This window comes from Idiotropiscis lumnitzeri, chromosome 1 (genome assembly GCF_059441095.1).
Source record: "Idiotropiscis lumnitzeri isolate Australia: NSW breed Sydney's pygmy pipehorse chromosome 1, RoL_Ilum_1.0, whole genome shotgun sequence".
Lineage (NCBI taxonomy): Eukaryota > Metazoa > Chordata > Actinopteri > Syngnathiformes > Syngnathidae > Idiotropiscis > Idiotropiscis lumnitzeri.
The window spans coordinates 9,234,360-9,257,269 of NC_142391.1; the positions used below are offsets into that span (position 1 = coordinate 9,234,360).

Sequence of the window (22,910 nt, forward strand, 5' to 3'; positions counted from 1 at the left end):
CTTGAAGTAAAACTCACTTATTCGTGAATGTTTTTCCTACTCTTGTGTTACTTTTTAGAGCGCTGTTTTGAAGTAGTTGGGTTCAAGTGTCACGTCAGGCGTGTGGTAGCTATGGACGCCAAATCTCCCGGATGTTGTAACTATGGAAATATGCCTTCGTTACTATGGAGGCGGTGCAGCGCTCGAGTCTATAGCTATTTGGTGTAGCAAGTGACAAGCTAGCCGTCAAGTAGCTCGCCTCGTTCACATATAATGTTCAATATTATACACACCGACCACCGTCCGGTATATTGTTATTAAATGTTGCCGTTGTGAGGAAAGCGAGGGTGGAGTGTCTCAAGCTGTGTTGAGAGGAGGTGAGTTATCAGCTAGCAATTTTATCGTCCGCATTACGTAGTAGCATTACGTTCTTTAAGCTAGGTAGCTAGCTCTCGACCCGTTTTGGTCATTCTGACGTAATTTATTATCGCTTGACGTCGATATATAGTCGTCACTGAGAATTAATTAAAATCTAGTTTAATGTAGTGTTTGCAAATCTGTTCTTGACACATGGGCTATGATTAGCGGAGGAGGTGTGTTTGTTGACGTCGACCCATTAATAAGAACTCTAATTATATTACACTGCATATGCAAGAGATTGCTTTGAGCTCATAGTTTACGGCTGCATTGGAATGAATTACTGTAATTAATGAGGCGTATGTTTATGGAAGAACGCTTGCATGCACTGCTCTCATCATCATAGCGTCTTTTCAATGGCATTGTCCAACCTCTACAGACTACTGTCACTCATATTGTTCCAGGGTGACATTACTGCCGGGGAAGATGTGCGATGGAAAGACAGAGGCAACATCAAAAGCCTGTCGGACCCACGCTTGTTTGAAATGGTCCTTGTGCTTGTTGCTGGCACTGGCAGTGGTGACCACGGGGCAAGGTTCAGGTAAGGCGCTTTTGTATACTCTCACAAAGTTAACAACACAATGTTGACGACTTTTTAGCACGATGGCCTCACAGTGCAGAGCTTGTGGAATTGATTGCAGCTCCGGCCTTCCTGTGTGGAGTTGCATGTTGGATTTCCTCCGGGTACTCCGGTTTCCTCTTACATTCCAAAAACATGCATGGCAGGTTGATTGGACACTCTAAATTGCCACTAGGTATGAGTGTGAGCGCGGATGGTTGTTCGTCTAGGTGTGCCCTGCGATTGGCTGGCAACCAGTTCAAGGTGTGTCCCCCGCCTACTGCCCAAAGATGGGATAGGCTCCAGCACGCTCCGCGACCCTTGTGAGGAGAATCGGTACAGATAATGGATATTATCCCAACCCGTTGTAATTTGAATTCTCCCTTGAATAATCTAAGTTAGTATCATATGAAAAAATAAGTGTTATCTTCGCAGAAAAATATATATATTCATTATTCTTTACAGCCTTCTCAGGATACATATACAGTAGCAACATCTCTCATCTAGTTAGTCTTTTTTTTTTTTTTTTTTTTTTCAGGTTGTGTCAGACCCGTCATGGTGGAGCATGGCTCGGCTAATGTTCCAAAAACCAACATGGGTTATTTCTCCGTGGGGACAGTGCTGGAGTACCATTGTGACCCCGGTTACCTATTAGATGGACCCAGCATCATCACCTGCACTGCATTGGGACACTGGTCCTCAGAACCACCACAGTGCATACACAGTGATGGTAAAGTCACTTACCATTGTCACAACGGGCACACGTTAACTAGCGTTTTCACTATAGTCCTAATGTTCACTGTTATAACATTGGAATTAACAAGAATCTCTCATGTTTTAACAGTATGCCAGCCTCTGCACTTGCCAAAAAACGGCGGCTACACCTGCCACCCCTCTCCATGTCACAAACTTTCTCACGGCACTGTGATTGAATTCTCCTGCGATGAAGGCTACATCCTGAAGGGAGACTATAAATACGTTACCTGTCAGTATGGGGAGTGGGACAGCCCGGTTCAGATCAGCTGCGTCAAAGAGCAAGGTATTTCACATTGGTTATTTCAATAATTATTGCTAGCAATCAAATATTCTTTTAGGTACAGCTGTAAATTCGAAAAAGATGCAATGAAAAGCTGTAAAAAACATTATTACCTGACACTGTCAGAGAAGTAGCAGTTTAATCGTATGAAATACAATGTTCTTTTTATTGTTACCATTACTACGCTCATTTTATTCTACACGGGAAACATTCAATTCATAGTCTGTATCTGTTTGTCTATGCCTGAGGAAAAACTCAGTTTTTCTCTGAAAGTTCTCCAGAAGAATTCAATTGACCATATTGTTATTCTTGATCTCCCTGGGTAAATTACCGTAAACCAGGCTGAAAATATTTGTTGTAGTGATATAAGTGAAAACAGCAGTGTCCCAGGCTGGAAATATTTGTAAGTCAAATTCAAATGAAAACACCAGTTTCCCAGAATTTGTTGGTATTTCGGTCTTCCACCCAGGATGCGTGAGGCCGTACATGGTTGAAAACAGCTGGGTCAACCACACGGAAACCAACAGGGGCTTGTTCCCTGTGGGCACCGTGCTGCAGTACAGCTGTGACCCTGGTTACCTGCCAGACGGCCTGAACATTCTCACCTGCATCTCGCCAGGACGCTGGTCCTCAAAACCTCCCAACTGCACACAGAGTGACGGTAAAACTCTCGGTCTACTGCTTTCACATGTCAAAGGCTGTCTTGTGAATTATGTTAAATTTCCCAAGACAACCATGATGACCTCTATCATTGAACACAATCACAAATGTAATGAGAATTTTTCCTTCATTTTGATCAAGCTCCATAATTTGACGCCTTTTAACAGGATCACCGGTTGAGTTTCCGTTGTAATTATTTTAATTATTTTTCTTTTCTCCCCCAGCATGTCTCCCTCTGTCTGAACCAGAGAACGGGGGTTACACCTGCCACCCGTCCCCCTGTCGACTGTTTTCCCACGGTACTGTCATTGAGTTCTTTTGTCATCCGGGCTTCGTTCTCAAGGGAGACTACAACTACCTGACGTGTCAGGATGGACAGTGGGATAGCTCCACGCCGATCAAATGTGTCAAGCAAGGTACATTCATTCACTAATGTAATCCCCCGCCAATTGACATAGTTGGACATTCTTGAAACCGGTTCTGAATTATTAGGCCTTGCCTATCTTCCTTTTTATCATTCTTGGTCCATTGGTAAGTGTCTTAACCCGTTGACTGTCACTGAAGGATGTATGAGACCCTTCATGGAGCAGCACGTTTCCTCTAATCTGACCAACACCAACTTGGGCGCCTTCCCCGTGGGTACTGCGCTCCAGTACCGCTGTGACCCGGGTTACCAGCCGGATGGGCCCACCATCATCAGCTGCTCTGCCCTGGGACACTGGTCCTCAGAACCTCCTCGCTGTATACGTACCAACGGTAAAGATGATATTTAATCCCCTCCTGAAATTTTTTTTCACATGCATAGAAATCAACAGTGACCTCTCGTAATGTCATTATTTTAAATGTGTGTGTTATTGAGTGAAGTATTTTTTCCTGGCAGAGAAATCATTGTTTGGCAGGCACAGCGATGAGACATTTATTGTAGTTGGTCACTTGGTTTGCACACAGTTCAGGAGCCGCTGCTTGGAAACGCAAGGCTTAAATTTTCTCGACAAAATCTCTATTGGGTTGAGGTCTGGAGAATAGGTCACTTTGTGACCATAGCATGCTTCATCTTGTTGAGTTATCCTTTTGTTGCCCTGGCAGTATTGGGGTCATTGTCATGCTGGAAGGCGCATCCACGACTCATCGTCAGTGTTCTTGCTGAGGAAAGGTTTTCAGCCAAGATTTTAAAGAACATTGCTCCGTATATTGGCGTCTCGATCCGGTGAAGTCGTCAGAAAAAGTGCTCCGAAATATTTTGTAAGTGAGCAAACTTAGAAATTCAGCAAAGGATTGTACTTGCTGAGTGAAAAACAAAGAAATCCTACAAATCAGACATGTTTTTTCATTCGAAAGTGTTAGCCCATATCCGCCCAGTGAGTAGTAATTTGACACGATTTAACAACTCTTCTATTTTAGGCTATCAGATTGAATTGTATCAATAAAAAAAACATCAAGAAAGATAGTCAGATCATTTCATGACCTAGAATACGGAATTTTGAGTTAAACAAGATTGTGTCTTGTATAAGAAAATTTCCTGTCATTTTAATAAAGTGCTATATACTTTCTCCAATTTAATTGACAGTGTGCCGGCCTCCGTATGAGCCAGAGAATGGCGGCTACACCTGCCACCCCTACCCGTGTGGAAGACTCTCTCATGGCACTGTGATCGAGTATTTCTGTGATGAAGGCTACATCATGAAGGGAGAATATAAATATCTCACCTGCCAATATGGCACGTGGGACGGCTTCATGAAGATCAGCTGTGTAATGCAGCAAGGTACAACCTTCCCCTAAAATTTTTATCAATACATATGTCACGAGATGATCCAAAAAGACTTAAATATTTCAAACTCAGCTTACAAATTTACCTTAAAAAGACAAAAAAGGCTTACGGATGATTTGATTTGGTGTTTGGGTGCCCCTTACACAAAATATGCAGATAGGTGCGAATAGGTGAGTTTTTCAGCTAATACTTAGTTGAGTTCTACAAAACAAATTCCTAAATTGAACCTATAATTGAATTTCCCTCATTATTTGCCTTCAGAACACGACACCTCCTTACCTTTGGGGATGCCGACTTGGTCAATAGTGTCATCCACAGCCAGCTCAGTGGCGCTCATCCTGTTCCTGCTGGTGCTCTTTGTGCTTCTGCAGCCAAAACTGAAATCCTTCCATCGGTGAGGCAAAAACCAAACCTAAGTAATCAACCTACATTCCATTTGCAAAAATATAAATTATATTATATAAAATATACAGGACAGTATATCTTCTCACCATCATATTTGTATAAAGTGCAAACATTTTGAAGCCTTCAGATTCAAAAAGTATATTTAAAGTACAAGAAGATGCTGGTATTTACTTGATTATAATATAAGGACCATTGATTATCATGGTTGAAAATTTGTTATGTTCAGTTAAAGTGATCTTATATCCAGTCTGCATCAACGCAATGTTGTTCCTTTAGATAACCTGCCGAGATCATGTGCAGTTATGTTTGAAACAAACATATATTTGTATCTGGGCTTCTTGTGTGGAGTTTGTACGCTCTCCCATGCTTGCATGGGCTTCCTCCAACAGGAGTTTCCCACCACTGATGCTGAGCAGTAGATTGTGTCTTCTGTCCCTTTGCACCCAGACGGGAGGTGGGTCTGTCAGGTCATCCTGTGTCCATCATGGTAGAAGGAGTCCAGGTGACGCTGCCCACGTACGAGGAAGCGGTCAGCAATAACGCTGCTTTAGCCTCAGCCGCCAGCAACGAGTCTCGCGTGCAGATCGTGTTGTCTGAGGGGGACCCGCAAGCCACCGCGCCGGATGCCAGCCCCTGTCACCTCTCTTCCCTCAATCGACTGCATTCAGAGATGGCCGCGGTGGAACCTTCACCGCCGCCTCCGTCGTCGTCGCCCTCGAGCTGGACTCTAGAGCAGGCCGGCGCCGCAGCTCTGCCGCCCGACGACCAGCGAGGGCTCCCTCTGCTCGACTCAGAGGTGGACTGTTCTGATGGTGAGGCCATTTTTTCGTGCACACGCCTCCTTTTCAATTCCTGCCATGTGATAAGCTGGAATCATAATAAGGGCTGCTTGAATTTTTTTTTTTCAGTTGACATCTGACAGGGCCAGCATGAACCATGTTGTGGTACTCCTTTGAGAACCGGCACTGTCCATGTATATTCATGATATAACACAGTGGTTTCAATGATTATTTACCATTTAGTGTCTTTGTGCTGCATTATTTCGTCCTTTAAGAAAATGCTACTTCTGTGTAGGTAGTTTTTTTGCACGGTGGTAAAAAATCTAACGCAATGATTCCCAACCAGTGAGTTCCAGTGGAAATTATCCTTTGTGAAATATTTTAATGAAATATATTTATTAAAATAAAACAAACAGTTTTTGTTGCTTTATCTGTGCTAACCATGTCTACTAACAGGAAAAATAATCAAACGCTCTTCCACTTAATCATCTGGTGCATCCATTTTTTTGTGAATTGTTTTGCTAAGTTGTGCGCTGTAAGATTATTATTATTATTTTTTAAAATGCGTACCTCGTTTCAATAAACGTTGGGGAACACTGAAAAAAAAATTGTACATTTCACGTTTTCTGGGTTTTTATATCTTGTTCAAGCCATTCCGACAATGACATAAAGCTTTTTAGCAAGGGCCTGACCGGATACTCGCCTCGGTCTTTTAAAATCAGCCAAAATCTGTATTTTGTTTTCTTTTCTTTTAAGTGTTATTATATATTTTATTATATATTTAATTAATATATTATAAATTTATTGTATTTTTTTGTGGGTGTCAATTTAGAATTTTTGTCAATTTATATATTTTTTTTTACATTAACATGACAACAGAACACAAAGATAATGTTGGCACAATTTTTATTTTGAGAGTGAATCACCCAGTGCAATAATGCTGTGCTTGTGCTTTGTGCAGATATGCCTTTGCTGAAGGAGGCCTGAAACACCAACCATGTCGACTCCACAACAGTGAACACACTTCAAAGTGGCACCAAGCTAAGTCACGCGTTACTCTGACCACCCCAAAGCAAAACATAAGGGCACTTCTGTATATGTAAATTTTCCATAGAGTCCCCTTCACAAGTCTATATATCCCTAATATCCTTCTGTCTTTCTGTTTCGTGACTGCTACTTTAAGCACGCGACACCACGACACAGCTCCCAGCAGGAAGTGATTATGAAAATAATTATGTATGCATAATTAATCACCTCCCACTTGTTAATATACACCTCGTGACTGCTTGTCTACCACCTAACCTCACTTTGCTGTCTTTAACTCATTCACTGCCATTGACGGATAAAGACGTCAAAAATCTTTCTTTTTTTTTTTTTTCGACTGGAAGTGAATGAGTTAACTTGTTCACATGCACCTTTGTCCCCGATGGCCTTATCTTCCCTCTTCTATGCACACGTATCCATTATGTACAATAAGGACTGAATGTTGCTTCGTGATTTGCATATGTGTAGCTTTGTCACCACAGCAACAGAAAATGTTATACAGTACCTTTAATTTATTACTGCTTAAAGATGTGCGTTTACGTTATTGTGCTGTTGATCAGCGATGGCTTTATTGACACGTCTTGGAACTATTTAAATAATATCTTTTTTTATTTTCACGTTTACTGCTTAAGTTGCATTGCAAGCACTGTAAAAACTGGTCTGGGTGGTCCACACTGAAAAGAATTGTTTCAGTTTTATGTAATATCAGTGTTAATTTTTTTGCCTGTTCATCGAACATACATGACATATGTTTTGGCTTGTTGCTTTGTGAAGACTGCATTATAATATATGTAAAGTTTGACGTTAACTATTATGTAGCATTTTGTCACAATCACATTTGATTAAATATTATTTAATATGCACTCATCTCAATTCCTGCCTTTAGAAGCATTATATGTGTGTATGGTTTTATTGAAATAGTGTAAAAGTACAGGCGACTGAGCAAGTTCATACAAATACAACATTTCTCCCTTTACATCAGGCGTGGGCAAAATACGGCCCGGGGGCCACATGTGGCCCGTTGAACGTTTTAATCCGGCCCGCCAAACTTGAAAAAAATTAAATGAATAAACCTTGTTAATGTTTTATTTTGTTTTTATTTTTATTTTTTTCTCTGATGAGGTGAGGTTACCAAAACACTCCATCCATCTGCTCCTGGTCCGGCCCCTCTGTCAAATTTTAGAACCCAATCAAAAAAGTTTGCCCACTCCTGCTTTAGATAATGCTCAGTTTTGAGTGACACTGTCAGAAAGGTATTACATAAGATTGTACTGCATCACAATGAAAGGTGTTTTCTAATACTGTGGTGCCTTGACACACAAGTCACTCGACTTGAGAGTTTTTCGTGATACGAGGTGTTTGATTCGTGCACTGTATGACACCAGTGAACTACAGAAAAATCAGCATATGGGCAAAAGGCCCCCAGTTGTTTATTGCCACTTTGAAGTTGCTGTCAAACTAAACATCAAACAAAAGAATTACGAATTCTGTTGCAGCGCCATTACCCTATCATCAACCGAAACACAAATGAAAACAAATGATGCAGCAACATGAGTGCTCACATACATATATTATATCTCCTATTCAAAGAATGACAAATATTAGCATCATCCTGTTAGACTGAGAGGAGTTGAGATGTCTCAGTGAACAGTTTATCTGGCTGTCTGTCTTATATTTCCCCCAAGTGGCCTAGATGGGCACACCAGAATGGAGACCACAGTGGCTGTTAATTGATGCAGTGGGATAAAAACTCTGTTATTATTTACAATTCCATATAATTATGTCTTTACTGCATGGTTTTATGAAGTACAGTATTATAGAGACATAATGGCATGTCCAGGGCCAAACTATTATGAACACTTCACTGTAAGATGCAGTACGGTTCTACTCTGATACAATAACATATATATTTTTAAATAACCTCTTGGAGCATGTCATTAAAATAATAAACTACATACAAACAGTGTAATGGTCATAAACTGAACCTAAAGCCGTTGCTTTCTGTGGGCAGAAAAAGCAGGATCGACTGATATTCAGTAAACTTAAGCAAATACTATGGTGAACTGAAATACTGTACTTTCTGTTTTCATTCTACCTATCAAATTTACAGTGTCAAATATTGGATGGATGGATGCAAATGAAATGGTGTTCTGACATCTAGTGGTCAACTGTGGAACTACACCCAAAATTACTAAAGGCAGACCAATCTAAAATTATGAACTGCACAAAAGAATTGGCGAAATAGCGGGACCGCAAATCCAGAACTCGTAATAGAGATGGGTTTATGTTATTCCATTTTGGAATATCGCTGTAACATAAAAATGTGGGGGGGGGTAAAGTGAAGTAAATACTTTCCAGATTCACTGGTCTTTAGTGTAATCCAAAGTGAAGTCCATGAGCTTATCATGTTTGGTTATTTTCCTCCATGCTTCTCAGACACTGAGACGGTTTCACCTGCTCCTGTTTGGCATTGACATCCGCATATATTCTTGTTTCTGTTAAATGAAAATGCAACAATATAAAAAAACAGCAGAAGCCAATTGTTCAAACATGCTCATCTTTTTTTCACCCCCAACAAAAGCACACACGCAGCTGTGACATTTACCCTCAGCTGGCGACTTGAACATTTGGTAACATCGGAAGATCACGGTCATGAGAAGAGCCTCGGCGCACTGGAATGTGTAGTAAAGCAAAGGGAAGAGGAACATGGGCCCGATGACCTCTGGAGGAAAGGCCACCTTCAAGATGGTCAAACACAGCTGGATGTTCTGACAGCCTGTTTCTACTGACACGGTCCTGCTACATCTGAAATCAGTGCAGATAGATTGATAGCATTTACTGCTTAGCATGAACAACAACCTGAATGATCTCGTTCATTAAGGTGCACTATTGAGAGCAACTTTTGACTAGAGTAACACAGTCTGCTCAAAATTCGCAGCTACCGAGCAAATGGCTTAAGACAACCCAGAATTTTTGTATGTGTAAGATGACAATCGCGCAGCTGCCAAACTTACTTTGAGCTGAGTCTGCATATGGCGGACATGATGTATCCCAGCATGAAGCCTATGAGGGGCATCAGAGCCGCCACAGCAATAACATCGGGGGTCAGGATCATCCACAACATGTCTTTGACGGCCACACCAGACAAAGAGAACACAATAACGCTGGAGATGATCAGAATGCTCAGGCCAGACTGGTGACAAAGTGAAGAACAGTTTATGCAATTTCCAATTTTTTTTTTCGCAACTCAATTAATTGTAGGGCAATAAAAACAACCACAGCTGCATGCAAAGAGATAAAAAAGACAATTCAACCAAAAAAAAAAAAGAATTAAAAACACAGTACACTCAATAAAACACTAGAATAATGCTGAGTTTCATGCTGAGACGAAAGCCAAGTAATAATTCATTTTATAATTATTTTTATTATATATATATATATATATATTATTGTATTATTGTATTGTATATGTAATTTAATTTATTTAATTTTAATGATTTAATTTAATTAAAATTGGCAGGATTCAAATAATTATTCACAAAATGCATAGGTTTTATATATATATATATATATATATATATATATATATATATATATATATATACAGGTCATGAATATTTAGGGTTACACGTGGTAGTTATGGTTAATTGGTGTTGAGATTATATGGCTTGGAGAAGGAGGCCCTTAGACAAGATTTCTTCACAGTAAGAGGTTTACTGGATGGAAAAAGTTTAAGAACCTCTGGTCCTTGCAATTATATCACAATGCAACACTGGACTGAAAGCCAGGTCGGAAAAGACATGGCTTTAATTATCTGAGAACATGTGGAGTTGATTTGTTCTTTGGGAACTTCCTGTTTCTCAAATTTTCCATTTGAATAGATAGCAGTCGTTGATAAAAGAAAATGCTCTTGACTAAATGATATCCAGTGGATAAAAACTTTGAGTATTAAACATTTTGTTAGACAACCAAATGAAAAGTGATCTTACTTTCAGGACCACGGGTGTATATTTTGGTCTGTAGTGATTGAGCATGATGCCCATGCCGCAGGGCACCAAGGTGACGGTGAGAGCGCTGAGGATGCCCATGTAGGGCACTGCGTTCTCCAGGCCACTGAAGCCTTGACAGTAGATCAAAAGCAGCAGGGGCATCAAACCCAGAGCTGCGATGCAGGAGCATGTGGTCATCACAATACTACAGGAAGAAACAAAAAAACATTTTAAAATAGACATTTTAAGAAATTGAACTTTTTAATGTTTTTATATCGTGAGTAGGGCTTGATGAAGAGCGCCTGGGGCCAGGCTGGCCACAACCCTGAGAGGTAACATGGCTCCCCCTTTCAATTGGTTCAACACCTGTGGGAGTGACTAAGAGGGTCAGGTGCTCAGAAGTTAGACTGACGGCAGAAGTCGAGGACCTAGGAAGTCCAATCCCCAGCTATACAGAAGCTGGCTCTCGGGACATGAAATGACACTTCTCTAGCAGGGAAGGAGTCCGAGCTGGTGTGCGAGGTTGAAAAGCTATAACTAGATATAGTCGGGCTCACCTCCACAAGAAAGTCAGGTTCTGGTACTTGCCCTCTTGAAGGGTTGGACTGTCTTCCACTTGGGTCAGGGGTGGACAAACCTTTTGATTGCTGGGCCACAATAGTTTCTAAAATTTGACAGAGGGGCCGGACCAGCAGCACATGGATGGAGTGTTTTGGTAACCTCACTTTGTCTGAGAAAATAAATACATATAGTATATAGAGAAAATATATGCTTTAATTTTAAATGAAAATAAACAAACGCATTAAAACAAAATATCTGTCTTAGAGTGCGCCTCTTTGTGGGGACACATCAGAATTACAGGGAAAATAAAACATGAACAATTTTTTCAACTTCGGCGGGCCTGATTAAAACGTTTAACGGGCCGCATGTGGCCCCGGGACCGTAGTTTGCCCATGTCTGACTTAGGGAATACCGTCAAATTGAAGAAGTCCCATGTGGCCTTTTTGGCCTAAAGGAGTCCGGGGTTAGCTGATGGAAACAAGCAGGCCAAGCAGAGTTGGCTTGCCCCTCCTACCGCTTCTCCCTTCCTCTATGATGGCACACCTGGAGAATTTGATGTGGTGGCGCCCTATTGGCTGGGGAGTCTGCTCTCTGCCAGTTGTACTGTAAGTGAGCAAGCATAGTCTTTGGAGGACTCTGATGCAGGCTATCTGTGGAATTGAAGTCACAGAAGTTTTTAAAAAAGCTTTTTGTTGGCAGTGCCTCTGGCATGACTCGATCATATTCATCACGGCCACCCTTGCTACCTTTCTATACCCGTAAATTGAATTATAATTTGCAAACCTGAGATTCATGTCACCCTTTAGGGCCAAGGTGAAGATGTTGGATAAGTTTCCTCCAGGGCAGCAGCCGCAAATGAGCACTGTCACCGCCTTCACAGAATCCATCTTCAGTGATTTGGCAAGTGTGAACGCAGTCAAGGGCATGATGCCAAACTGGGTCACCATGGCGATGAACACTCCCTTGGGCTTGAGGAGATGGCTTTTGATTTTAGAAATCTCCATGGTGCACCCGAGGGATATCATGGTGATGAAGAGGATGATAACAGTGAAGGTGTTGATGGCATTGTTGAGGGGTGGGGATATGTTCAGAATGCTCATGGTCCCATTGGCAGACATGTTCCCTTCATTGAAGAGGTCCGTCACGTTCATTGTAGCGCTCATCTCAATGCTTCTTATACTTAGTGGGTTTCACCTGCCACAAAATGCAAACTAAATGTCATTTCATTGGAGTTTACATTATGTAAACAAAAGTCATCAACACACTTTTTAACCAATCAATAAATATTCATGTTTCAAGAATTCTTGGAAGACCACTCAGTTCATTCACCTCCGATGTTGCCCAAGGTTCAATTTTAGGGCCCCTTCTTTTTTTTATTTTAGTCATTTTAATCGCAAGGCATCTGAAACTACTCACCAGCCAATCACAGGGCAAATATAGAGAAATATCATTCACATATATTGTACATTCACACCATTGGACAATTTAGAGTCTTCACATTATCAAACGTTCATGTTTCTGGAATGAAAAGGGAAGCCTGAGTACTCAAAGAAAGCCCACTCTAGCACGAGGAAAGCATTTAAACTGCTGGAGCAGAGATCTGATCGCAAAACTTTCAAAACATTCCAAACGGGAGGCAGACAACATGACAATTTATCTGACTTTTGTATAATGCAACAGCAGGCAGATTGGATTTTGTCAGTCATCACTTTAAATTTGGATTTCTTGAAAAGCAAAATATGCAATAATTATGAAACAATAATTTCTGAATGGTTATTTGTAGTAATTAATGAAAATTATTTAAAGGCGATCAGGCTATAGTGCTCTTACGTTCCATGCTGTTTTATCGTTTTACATTTTCCTCACTCCACAGCTATGCGTACTGATATGCAGTAGGAGGTCAATGATTTTAATTTTTCCTTTTGCTCTGCTGTAAATCATTTGTCAATCCAAAGTGAATGGTGTTCCCAGGAGCTTTAGAAAACCTTAACAAAGGTGCATATGTGTTAAAATGTTATTCGTGCCGAGAGTAATTGGGATTCATATGCCACACAATTCAATGATCACCCACAAAGGCTTGATTATCGTTGAATCATGTTGAAAATTCGTGAACTTTGGTTATAAAATACATTGTTGCCCATTCATAGCTTCTAAATTAAACCGACAACAAGGGGTTAATTATTTGCTTTGGAATGTACACTAAATGTAGTTGTTAAATTGTACAAGCAGGCTGTGAAAAATTACACATATTTCTCGCTTACTATTTTTTCTTAACATAAATAAGAATCTCATTGAATTTACTATTGGACTCAATGCTGAGATAAGTATTGGACAGATTTCTTACCTTCCAACAAATCCAAGCTTCAAACTTTGTTGTTTGCATCCCTGCACACATTCCCCTGTGAGCTCCTCTTCTTTTGTGGCCAGATTGAAACCCTCCCTCCCTCCCTCCTGTGCCATGTGGCTCCATGGCAACATGGTGGCGCTACTGCAGGCTGCAGAAAAACACGAGCCTCTTTTTGAAATGCTACACCATCAGCAGCTGATTTGTTTTTGTCCCATCTCCAGTGAATTTCATGAAATTCCGTTTCGTAGTGACCTTCTTCAGAAACTCTGCATGAGGTGCCTTTGCTGATTTGATTTTCCGTTAATCACAATAGCATTTTGGTCTGCATGTGCAAACAGAGGCCCATTTAATACTTTATATAACGCAACGATGCAGATACTGTATACTGTATGACAGAAGACATCATCTTTGTCTTTTGAATGGGACGCATTAGAAAACAAACACATTAGTTCCGACTCACATGAGGGACTAACGAGCTCTAATGTGGTGGTTGCTTAATCTCTACTAGAATGGTGGAGATTAGGGACAAATTATAGCGACTACCATAATTTCAATGCGTCTCATGTTCTAGAACTTGATGGTGCAATTGTCATTTTACATTACATTATATTATTATATATAGTACTGGAGTCTTACTGTCATGTTTCTGACATCAGTATTCCTCCAACTTCAAAAGTCAAACAACTTACTTTTCATAAAGTTTATTATCATATTGGATTTTTTTTATTATAGTCAGTTTTGATTTTGTTTAAATTTTTTCATGATACTTTTGTTGTTTTTTTCAGTATGTCTTAATTCATTTTTTTGAGCAGGTTTGTTAGTTTTTATTTTTTTCCAAAATGCTTTATTTTAGTTTAGTTTTTATTAGTTTTAGTTTTTTTTATTTAGTATGTGGAGTATTTGTGGAAAGCATGATAACGAAAAAATAGATCACGAAGTATGAAGTAATAAAGCAAAGTAAACGGCAATTCTCAAATGAGCAGTTTGACCTTCCTGTTTCTGTATTGACGTAATTGATGTAATTTCAGTTAATTTTCATATTCTGAACTTTCGTAGTTTTTTGTTTAGGAATTTATTTTTCAATTTTAGTTATAGTTATTGTGTTAGATATAGATAGATGTTATATTTGCCATGTACTGAGCAGCAAGACCTAAAACTGTTTTCCTTTTGTAATTCTATGGTCCACATCACCCTTTTCCTCTTTGCACTCACTGGTTCTCCTCCACGTTGACATCACAAAAATACATGAAAACTCAAAGAAAAAGCAAAGACTGGATGTTCCTTCTCATTATTCTCAGTTTCCTGGCTGCACTGCTTCCAGTGCTGTACGTGGATTTTGGCTTTTTTTTTGTCCAATTAGATTGCAGTGTTTGGGTGTTGCCATGTCCATCTAATCTGCCCCGGGACATCAGAATTAATGAAAAAATATTTTGAGTGTAAAATGCTCTACATGATGTATGTGGCACAGTTTCATGCCATTACATTGCATTTTATATAGTGTCGTTTCTGTCATGTAAATAGTTGTGGTGTTTTAAAATAAATCCACATTGAAGACTCAGTGCCTCAAATGTTTTTTTTTTCTTTTTTTCGGTCTGTGTGCAGAGTAGAAGACAGTGCAGGTTTTGTGTATTGATGCACTTGTGCTTTATACTATAAGCAATGAGCTGGAGCTACTACTTAAAGTTCCCTTGGAGGCATAGATGGTGAGTGGGGGAGGGCAACTCAAAATGAGCTAGGCCACCATCTGGTCGCATAATCATAGAGTGAAGAGTCGTATTATTGTGGCAAACAAGCCATAATTTCCTACAGTGGTTTTGTAACACCACAGGGTAACGATTTCTAAGGGGCCTATTTATCAAATCTAAGTGTTTATCAGAGGGCAACAGGCATAAATCCTTCCTTTAGTCACGGCTATCTAATTAAAGTTTTCTATCTGACGACTAAATGTTTATTGTGGGCAATTTTAGGATGCATTCGAACATAAATAAATGTCCCGAGGTTGCTGTATTTGCAGCTTGCAAGCTGTCATGGGAAGATAACGGTATACGTGAGAAAGCACGTCCAACTCCAATGTATTGTGGGTAATGAAGTTTTAAAACCGCGACATGGTGCCGTCGCATATAGGGGAAGTGTGTAAGCGTAAACTACACTGCCCAGATTCCTGCTGTTTTACCCGCGCATGCGCTTTGTGTATTTTCTGATCCATGTGTAGGCGAATCACGTGTGAAGTAACCGTTCATCGTCATGTCTCTGCTGTAAGCAGAGCTTCGTGCAAGATTTTTTTATTTTGCCTGCGCTCGCTGCCGCTTTTGTTTTGACAGCTGCTTGTTTTCTATTCGCATCCCCCTTTACCGAAGAATGAGCGAAAACGATGACATCGAAGTCGACAGCGATGTATGTGCCTCAGTTTTCCCACACACTTAAAAGGCAGCTAGCTAGACAGCAACTTTGTCGCTGTGTCCTGCTCGAAGCTAGCCTAGTTAGCCAGGTTAGCTAATAGGCTGCTAGATACAGAAATCTGAAATATGTTAGCGGGGAGGGTGAAAGCGTGTTTGCAGGGAGAACTTGTTTGTCGTGTCATTGAAATCACAAACAATCCACAAGGCGCAGTGGTGGTGTCGTGTCGACTAGGTGCTTGAAATTTCATGTTTGAGTTTTGCTTGTTCCATTCGTAGTACAGTTCCAACCAAGTGTTTGGAAATTGCTCATTGCCTTTTTAATTGCATTCGAAACTTGGCATTTTTTTTCAATCGCACATATCTGCACACGGTAGTACATTTAATGCATAACAACTAATCTCCCCGAGGGCAAGGTCAGGCCATTTCAGAGGGTTAACTTTCCTTGGTACTATATTACGTCATTCGAGTTATTACTTCATACCGACCTTACAGGCTTTTAAAACAAAAAAAAAGAGTCCAGATTTGTTTAATACTAAATCGAGAGCATGATGATATTTCGACCAATGTGCAATGACCCACATTGCTAGCACTGCAGGGGCTTAAAAACAGCCACGGCGTGCTTGCGTCTTCCGTCGAATTATTGGCGTATATTGCTAACCCTTGCTCCTAATGGTCAGTTAATAGATTTTCTTTTAGTAGTCTGTGACGTTAATTTGTCTCCAGAAAGCATTGTGATGTTTTAATGGTATTGGTTTGTGTTTCCAATCACTCTTTCCCATGCAAAATGCAACCGTATTATTTCATGCAAGCCCATCGAAATACTTCGCGTTCTAATTTCACGTCATTATGTTTTAATGCAGTCATAGTTCTTGTTTGCATGTGAAATGATTCAACGTCCTCGATCTGGATATATCTCTGTGGATTTCATGGATTCCCCTCCCCCCCACTTGTTTAAGCTGCTGTTCATAAAGCCACACACTGCTTCTGCTTGCAGGCCTGTCAAGCCTTCATGATGTGATGTACACTCCTTTTCAAGAGAAATCTTTCCCAACCATTATTCAGCCAAAGTTGCATATTTTACAATGTTAAACTCTCACGACTCGCTTTAAGACAAAAATGTTACAAAAAACATGCACCAGTTGAGGTGTTTTTTTTTTCAAATCCAAACTGCAAAGTTTTCCTCTTTGAAGTCTTTGAAAATCCCCTGCGGTCTAACGCATTTTCCCAGCACGCTTTCATGGTTCCTCCATGATCCTCCTCAGCTCCGTCCGTCCTCAAGGCCATATAGATGTTATCCAAGTCTTCTAAATAGGTCCCCTTGATAATCCCCCTGATCTTGGGAAATGAGTAGGGAGGTAGGTGCAGAAAGATGCTCTTCCGGGTCAAGAATTGTTGTTGTGAATAGGTGTGTTGTCATGATGTGGCTGCCATGGATTATCGCTTTATAACTCTTGCCTCTTAAACACTGAACAATCTGCATGCGTGACTTTGTGGAGTCAATGCAATGCAAACCTAAAGGCGCTATGATATCAATTCCAGTACCACCAGGTAGCACCAAACCTACTTAAGAGAAAGTGTAAACTCTCTTCGGCCAGAAAAAAAAAAATTTCAAGCTTTTTCCTTTCTTTAGTAATCATCAGTAGACTACAGGTTGGCTGTACGGCTTTACGACGTGTGTGTGGATTATTGCAGTATCACCAATATTGCGATAACATGTACCTAATGAAGTGATTTTGAAAATGGGGAAAAATAAGCAGGCTGGATGTATTCTCGTCAAATTATTTAGTGTTAGTAATACCACAAGATAATATAGGCATACGATTCAATTTGAATTTATTCGACATCTTTGCGTTACGCATATTGCATGTGCCATTGTTGCGACTCCGATATTTTTTCTGTGTATTGCGCAGCCGTTGTAGGCTGTAATTCTATTTACATGTTTCCGCTTGTGCACGGTCAGCATTCCACTACAAACATTGCCACGAAATCATTTTCATTAAACTTGCACAGCTGGTTTTTGCCAGGTGGTGTCATGCCAAGTTGAGTGACACACCGACGTGAGGAATACGCTGGAACTACTATGTGCCAGACGAGTTCACGCTTTCATCCCTGTCGTTGCAGGCAGATAAGCGAGCACATCACAACGCGCTGGAGCGCAAACGCAGGGACCACATCAAAGACAGCTTTCACGGTTTACGAGACTCTGTGCCTGCACTGCAAGGAGAGAAGGTGGGGGGAAATGTATGTGTCCTCTCAACATTCATGCACTCTTGTGTTGTCAACACGACACATGCACGCACGCACAAGCCTCCAACAACAGGAAAAGCTTGAAGCGCAGACCCACGCCAAAGTCAATAGACGAGTCTGTTATTACAAGCAAATAGGACACTTAAATCTTCACAATCTGCACAGATGAGTGGAAGTCACACATTGTACCGTCAATGGACCTTGACTTTTTGTTGGGCCTTAACTTGTGCCATTAACACTATTTAATAGCAAAGCTATGTCAGAACTATGCCAAACGTTTATGATTCATCATTTGTAAATCTATTCACTGAGTGTCATTGTCATCGGGCAGGACAGCCTTAAGGAGCACGTAACTTGATGTACAGTGCATCTGGAGAGTATTCATAGCACAGTACTGATTCTACACTTTAAAAAATGGGAATAGGTCCAAAAACAAATATTTTTAGCACAAAAACTATTCCGGATAGAAAGCAAACACAAATGACTGTGAAAGCCTTCGAGAGAGCATATGAACTTTATTTGGGGTAATCAGATGCACTTAACATGTTGCCAGTTGTGTGCCCCCTTTTAACATGGCTTTCAATGTTTTAATTTTTTTTCTTCATTTGTACAGGTTGTAGGTCATGTTAATGGTGGGGGAAACTATCGGTTTTAAATTTATTTTAGACACATTTTTCGGAATCAGAAAATCCTGGCATTTGATTTCATACAACTCTTAAATATTCACAGCACAATGCTTGAATATGCTGTGAACACTATTTGGATGCACTGTCCGTTCCAGCGCTTTTCGTTTACGAAGCGAGTACAGAAATCCACAATTTTGACACGGTCAGAGAGGCATGCATTTGCACACTGAGAGCTATTTTGCTCTCGTCTCAAGATGAGGAAATTAAATGCGCAAACTGGCTGGTACCCCAAAATTAGAGGGCGCCAAAATGGGGATCTGATTATGGGACTGCAATTTTGGCGCCCTTTGCAAACGTTGACAATGAAAATGTTTTGATTATGTTATATGCACATGAATACTTTTCTACAGGGGGTCCTCGGTTTTCAGCGGTGCCAACATACACAATGTTTTGAGGTTTCAAAGGGCAACCAATAAATTATGTGGAAGAAGACACGTTCAGTTTCCACCGCTTTTTACATAGTAGACCCCCCACATACTTATGGTTTGGCAACAGCAGAATCACATTTACAGAATTTGTTAGGACGTTTTTTTTGTGGGTGGGCAGCCACTGTTCTCTGTAAAAATTGTATATTGAAGGTTTGTCATTTTATTTTATTCTTTTTAATTTGGGGGGTTTTCAAAAGAGAATAAATTCCCAATGCAATTCAGAGGGTTTCAATTAGATGCTGATTTTCTGTTTTCAATCTTTTGGGGGGGGGTCCACAGTGTTCATTAGCTAGAATTGTTTGTCATACAAATATTTACTTTAAACATGGCTTCATTACTGTGTTATCAGTTATTAACGCTGTGTTCTGACTTCCAAACAAATTTGCGTTGCGTTGTTGCCATAGGAATAATCCTCAGTTATAAACCGAAGACCCCTTTATTAAACAATTACAGACACTAGGGCTGGGTGATTTTATTGTGATTTGTTTTTTAAAATTGATTGCTGTTAATTACTGTGAATTCTAATTTAAAAACTGCACTTTCCATGACCTTTTCTGTTCATATTTTGCTCTTAAAACACGAAAGTTTTCACGAAACTCAAGGTTATATTAATATCACATCATTCTCAAGATTTTTGGCATGAATATCATGATCGGAATTTTTTTCAATATCGCCCAGCCTTAGCAGAGACTTCTTAGACATTGTCAAATGAATGATGTTGCTTAATTGTATCTGATAAATTGCCCAATGAGTGCACACTGTGATTGTAATGTGACTGTTTCCACTGCATCATTGCTTCATGTCTCTCTGAAATTGTCTGCTGACAGAGCTCTGTTAAACAGGCTTCCCGAGCCCAGATTCTTGACAAAGCCACTGAGTACATTCAATACATGAGACGAAAAAATCACACCCACCAGCAAGACATCGATGATTTAAAGAAGCAGAATGCAGTGCTGGAGCAGCAAGGTATGTACACTATGCGAAATGAGACCCCATAAAAATACAGTGGAACGTCCAGCAGTCCAATCAAGTGTTTTCAGAATTTGGATAGTCATGTGACCTCACGCGGCATGTCATCAAATCTCAAGACTGTTTTCCTCCTTAAATCCTGTGAGACTTTTCTGTATGCCATGGGGACAGGTAGGAAGGCGATTGTCTTGAAATGCAATTTTAAGATGAATAATTAACAAGATAGTTGTTTAATTTGATTATTCAATAATAGTCGATTCATCGATTGATTTTGACACATTTGGCTGACGAGCATTTATCATGAATTTGAATATTATTGGCTAATTCTGTGCACAGACACATCTCCAGTTCCCCTCTTTAAAAGATTATTTTCAATAGTATATAGGTTGCATTAATAATCGACGATGTTTATAAAGTATTTATCTAGGTCCCATTTTTCTATATCATAAAAACATTCTAGTTGAACCAGGGGGCGGCGACATTTAGATCCAAAGTGTCGATCACCATAAAAAAAAAGTGTCCACTATAAAGTCAGCTGTTGTTTTTTAATCTGAAAAGACTCACCTCACAGGCGCACACATAAGTCCCTCCACGTCTGCGGATTTTTTTTTTTGTACTTTTCATAACCAGCGGCACATTTTTTTTCAGGGTTCTTCATTAAAACTGATGCTGCCCTAGTGTGCCAGTGCACATTTTTTAAACAAGATGAAATTATTGCTTTTTAATGTTCAATATTTTGACTTTTAATTAATTTAACCTTCATTTATCATTTTAACTCGCTGACACATTTATTTTTTGCATATTATCCTAAATCTTTCCATAAGGAATGGTTTCGAGATATAAAATGCCAAATGACAAATATCCAGTTTGATGATAGACAACAAAAAAACATGTAAAAAAGAAGGTAGCAATACAGAAGTAGTATGTTCATAAAAGCCTTAAATAATACAGTACACAGATGGTAAATATCAATTAATAATTGAAACTTATGAATATCGAGGACCAGTTCTGGCAGCGCCACCACAACATGGCTGCCCCAAAAAGGCTTTCTGTCGGACAGTCACAATTATTGCAGAGCAAAGTATGTTCACTACCTTCAATAATGCCATCCTTTATACATTGGTGAACTTGTTTTAAAATGCTCAAATATGACCTAAAACAGCCAAGTTTTTATGATTGCGAAAGTTTGACTCTGATACGGATTTCTGTGATTTGTTAGGGGAGAACGTAGAACGTTAGTGCAAATCTGAAGTTAAGCCGCGTTCCGGAATGGCTTTCCTTCCCCCTTGGCGGTTCCACTGTAGGGCTGGTCATGCCTGGTGCAGTCTCGGTGGTGCTGCACCTCCTTTACTGAGCTTTTTGATTGCAGTGCGTGCTCTGGAGAAGGCCAAGGGCAACAATCAGCTGCAGAGCAACTATTCCTCTGACAGCAGCCTGTACACCAACCGGAAAGGAAGCGCGGTGTCGGCCTTCGACGGCGGCTCCGACTCCAGCTCGGAATCGGAGCCCGAGGAGCCCCCGACCAGGAAAAGGCTGCGTGTGGAGCCCAGCTAGACCCTCTGACTGACTTTTTTTTTTTTTTTTCTCTCTCTCGTTGTTGTTTTCTGTTGCCCACCAGCCTGAAACTCCTCTTAGCTGTGTGCACTCAGCCTTGCCTTCTTCTTACTTCAGTCAGTCAGGAGGCGGTGGTGGAGACTGTGTGAGAGAGGTGCTATATATTGTGTATAAAATGCTTCGACCTTCCTAAGCATCCTGTCACTTCTCCTCTCCTCGTGTCCTCGCGTGACCCTCCTACTCCCCCCACCCCTAAAAGTGAGGCAGCTCTGCAATTTTGAAGGACTCCGACGCTTTTCAATCCTCACACTGACCTTAATTTAAAGGAATGTGGAGATCAAGTATAAGGCGTTAGGTCATACAACCTGCAATTATTCGGGGGGTTGCTTTGACAAAAGTGTCGATTGGGAGTAGTTTACCTTTTAAATCTACTTTTTTTTTCTCGGAGGAATGTGATGTTATGCAAAATCAACTTACTCAGTGTAGATGCCTGAAATGTTGTGTTTTGAAAGTGTTTTGTGGAATCAAATGAAACCCCCCTTATTTATAGTGAACCTCCACAATTGATGTCATTTTTGTTTTTGGCTTGAAGAGGACAAACATTCTGTTGTTTTAATGGCTTACCCCCCACACGGGTTCAGCTCTTTTTTCTTTCCTCTATTTTTTATCACTGTCAGACAAAAAATAAGCACCTAATCGATACTGAATGTTACAAAATACAGTCCAACTTTATTTTTAGGAATGAACTCTTGGTTCGGTGTGTAGTATATAACTCAATACTAAATGGTGTCACTTCTGCAAAGAAAAAGCTTCCCTGAGAATATTTTGCCTGTGCTGGGAGCATTTCTTTCTCTATTTTTCCCCTTTTCTCAGAGGTAAACGAGTGTGTATGTAATCAATATTTGTTCGTTCCATTCCGTGGAAATTACAGGTATGTTGTACATACTGCCAACGGGTGTCTTGCAAGTTAAGACATACCTTGAATAAAACTTTTATCCTTATCGGATGTATTTCTGACTTAATGTGTTTGTGTAGTTACGGGGTTTAATGCTTCAAAAATATATTTTTGGAATTGAATTTTTA

General features: G+C 40.2%; 3 protein-coding genes across 7 annotated transcripts; 2 read left to right on the forward strand and 1 right to left on the reverse strand.

The window, feature by feature from the left end:
• Positions 1 to 161: 161 nt before the first annotated feature.
• Positions 162 to 7,520, forward strand: LOC148343091 (sushi domain-containing protein 4-like). Of its 2 annotated transcripts, XM_088315230.1 has the most exons (11): positions 162 to 356; positions 801 to 937; positions 1,494 to 1,685; positions 1,800 to 1,994; positions 2,461 to 2,652; positions 2,876 to 3,067; positions 3,216 to 3,407; positions 4,219 to 4,413; positions 4,681 to 4,813; positions 5,272 to 5,636; positions 6,565 to 7,520. In XM_088315230.1, exons 2-11 carry the CDS (start codon positions 823 to 825, stop codon positions 6,588 to 6,590), a joined length of 1,797 nt encoding a protein of 598 aa, XP_088171356.1. In that variant the 5' UTR covers positions 162 to 356; positions 801 to 822; the 3' UTR covers positions 6,591 to 7,520. The 2 variants fall into 2 exon arrangements, with proteins under 2 accessions (XP_088171356.1, XP_088171364.1); XM_088315238.1 differs by lacking the exons at positions 162 to 356; positions 801 to 937 and adding an exon at positions 949 to 1,291.
• Positions 6,521 to 13,643, reverse strand: LOC148343092 (hepatic sodium/bile acid cotransporter-like). Its single transcript, XM_088315250.1, has 6 exons — positions 13,542 to 13,643; positions 11,981 to 12,391; positions 10,637 to 10,841; positions 9,662 to 9,840; positions 9,253 to 9,452; positions 6,521 to 9,142 (listed from the first exon to the last, which is right to left on the reverse strand). The coding sequence occupies exons 2-6, from the start codon at positions 12,358 to 12,360 to the stop codon at positions 9,051 to 9,053; spliced, it is 1,056 nt and encodes a 351-aa protein (XP_088171376.1). The 5' UTR covers positions 12,361 to 12,391; positions 13,542 to 13,643; the 3' UTR covers positions 6,521 to 9,050.
• Positions 13,644 to 15,725: 2,082 nt separating this feature from the next.
• Positions 15,726 to 22,828, forward strand: LOC148343093 (protein max-like). 4 transcript variants are annotated; one of them, XM_088315291.1, is made up of 4 exons: positions 15,726 to 15,938; positions 18,065 to 18,184; positions 20,147 to 20,270; positions 21,643 to 22,828. In XM_088315291.1, the coding sequence occupies exons 1-4, from the start codon at positions 15,903 to 15,905 to the stop codon at positions 21,825 to 21,827; spliced, it is 465 nt and encodes a 154-aa protein (XP_088171417.1). In that variant the 5' UTR covers positions 15,726 to 15,902; the 3' UTR covers positions 21,828 to 22,828. The 4 variants fall into 4 exon arrangements, with proteins under 4 accessions (XP_088171417.1, XP_088171407.1, XP_088171427.1 ...); XM_088315281.1 differs by having other exon boundaries at positions 15,727 to 15,938; positions 20,132 to 20,270; XM_088315301.1 differs by having other exon boundaries at positions 15,727 to 15,938; positions 18,065 to 18,172.
• Positions 22,829 to 22,910: the final 82 nt, after the last annotated feature.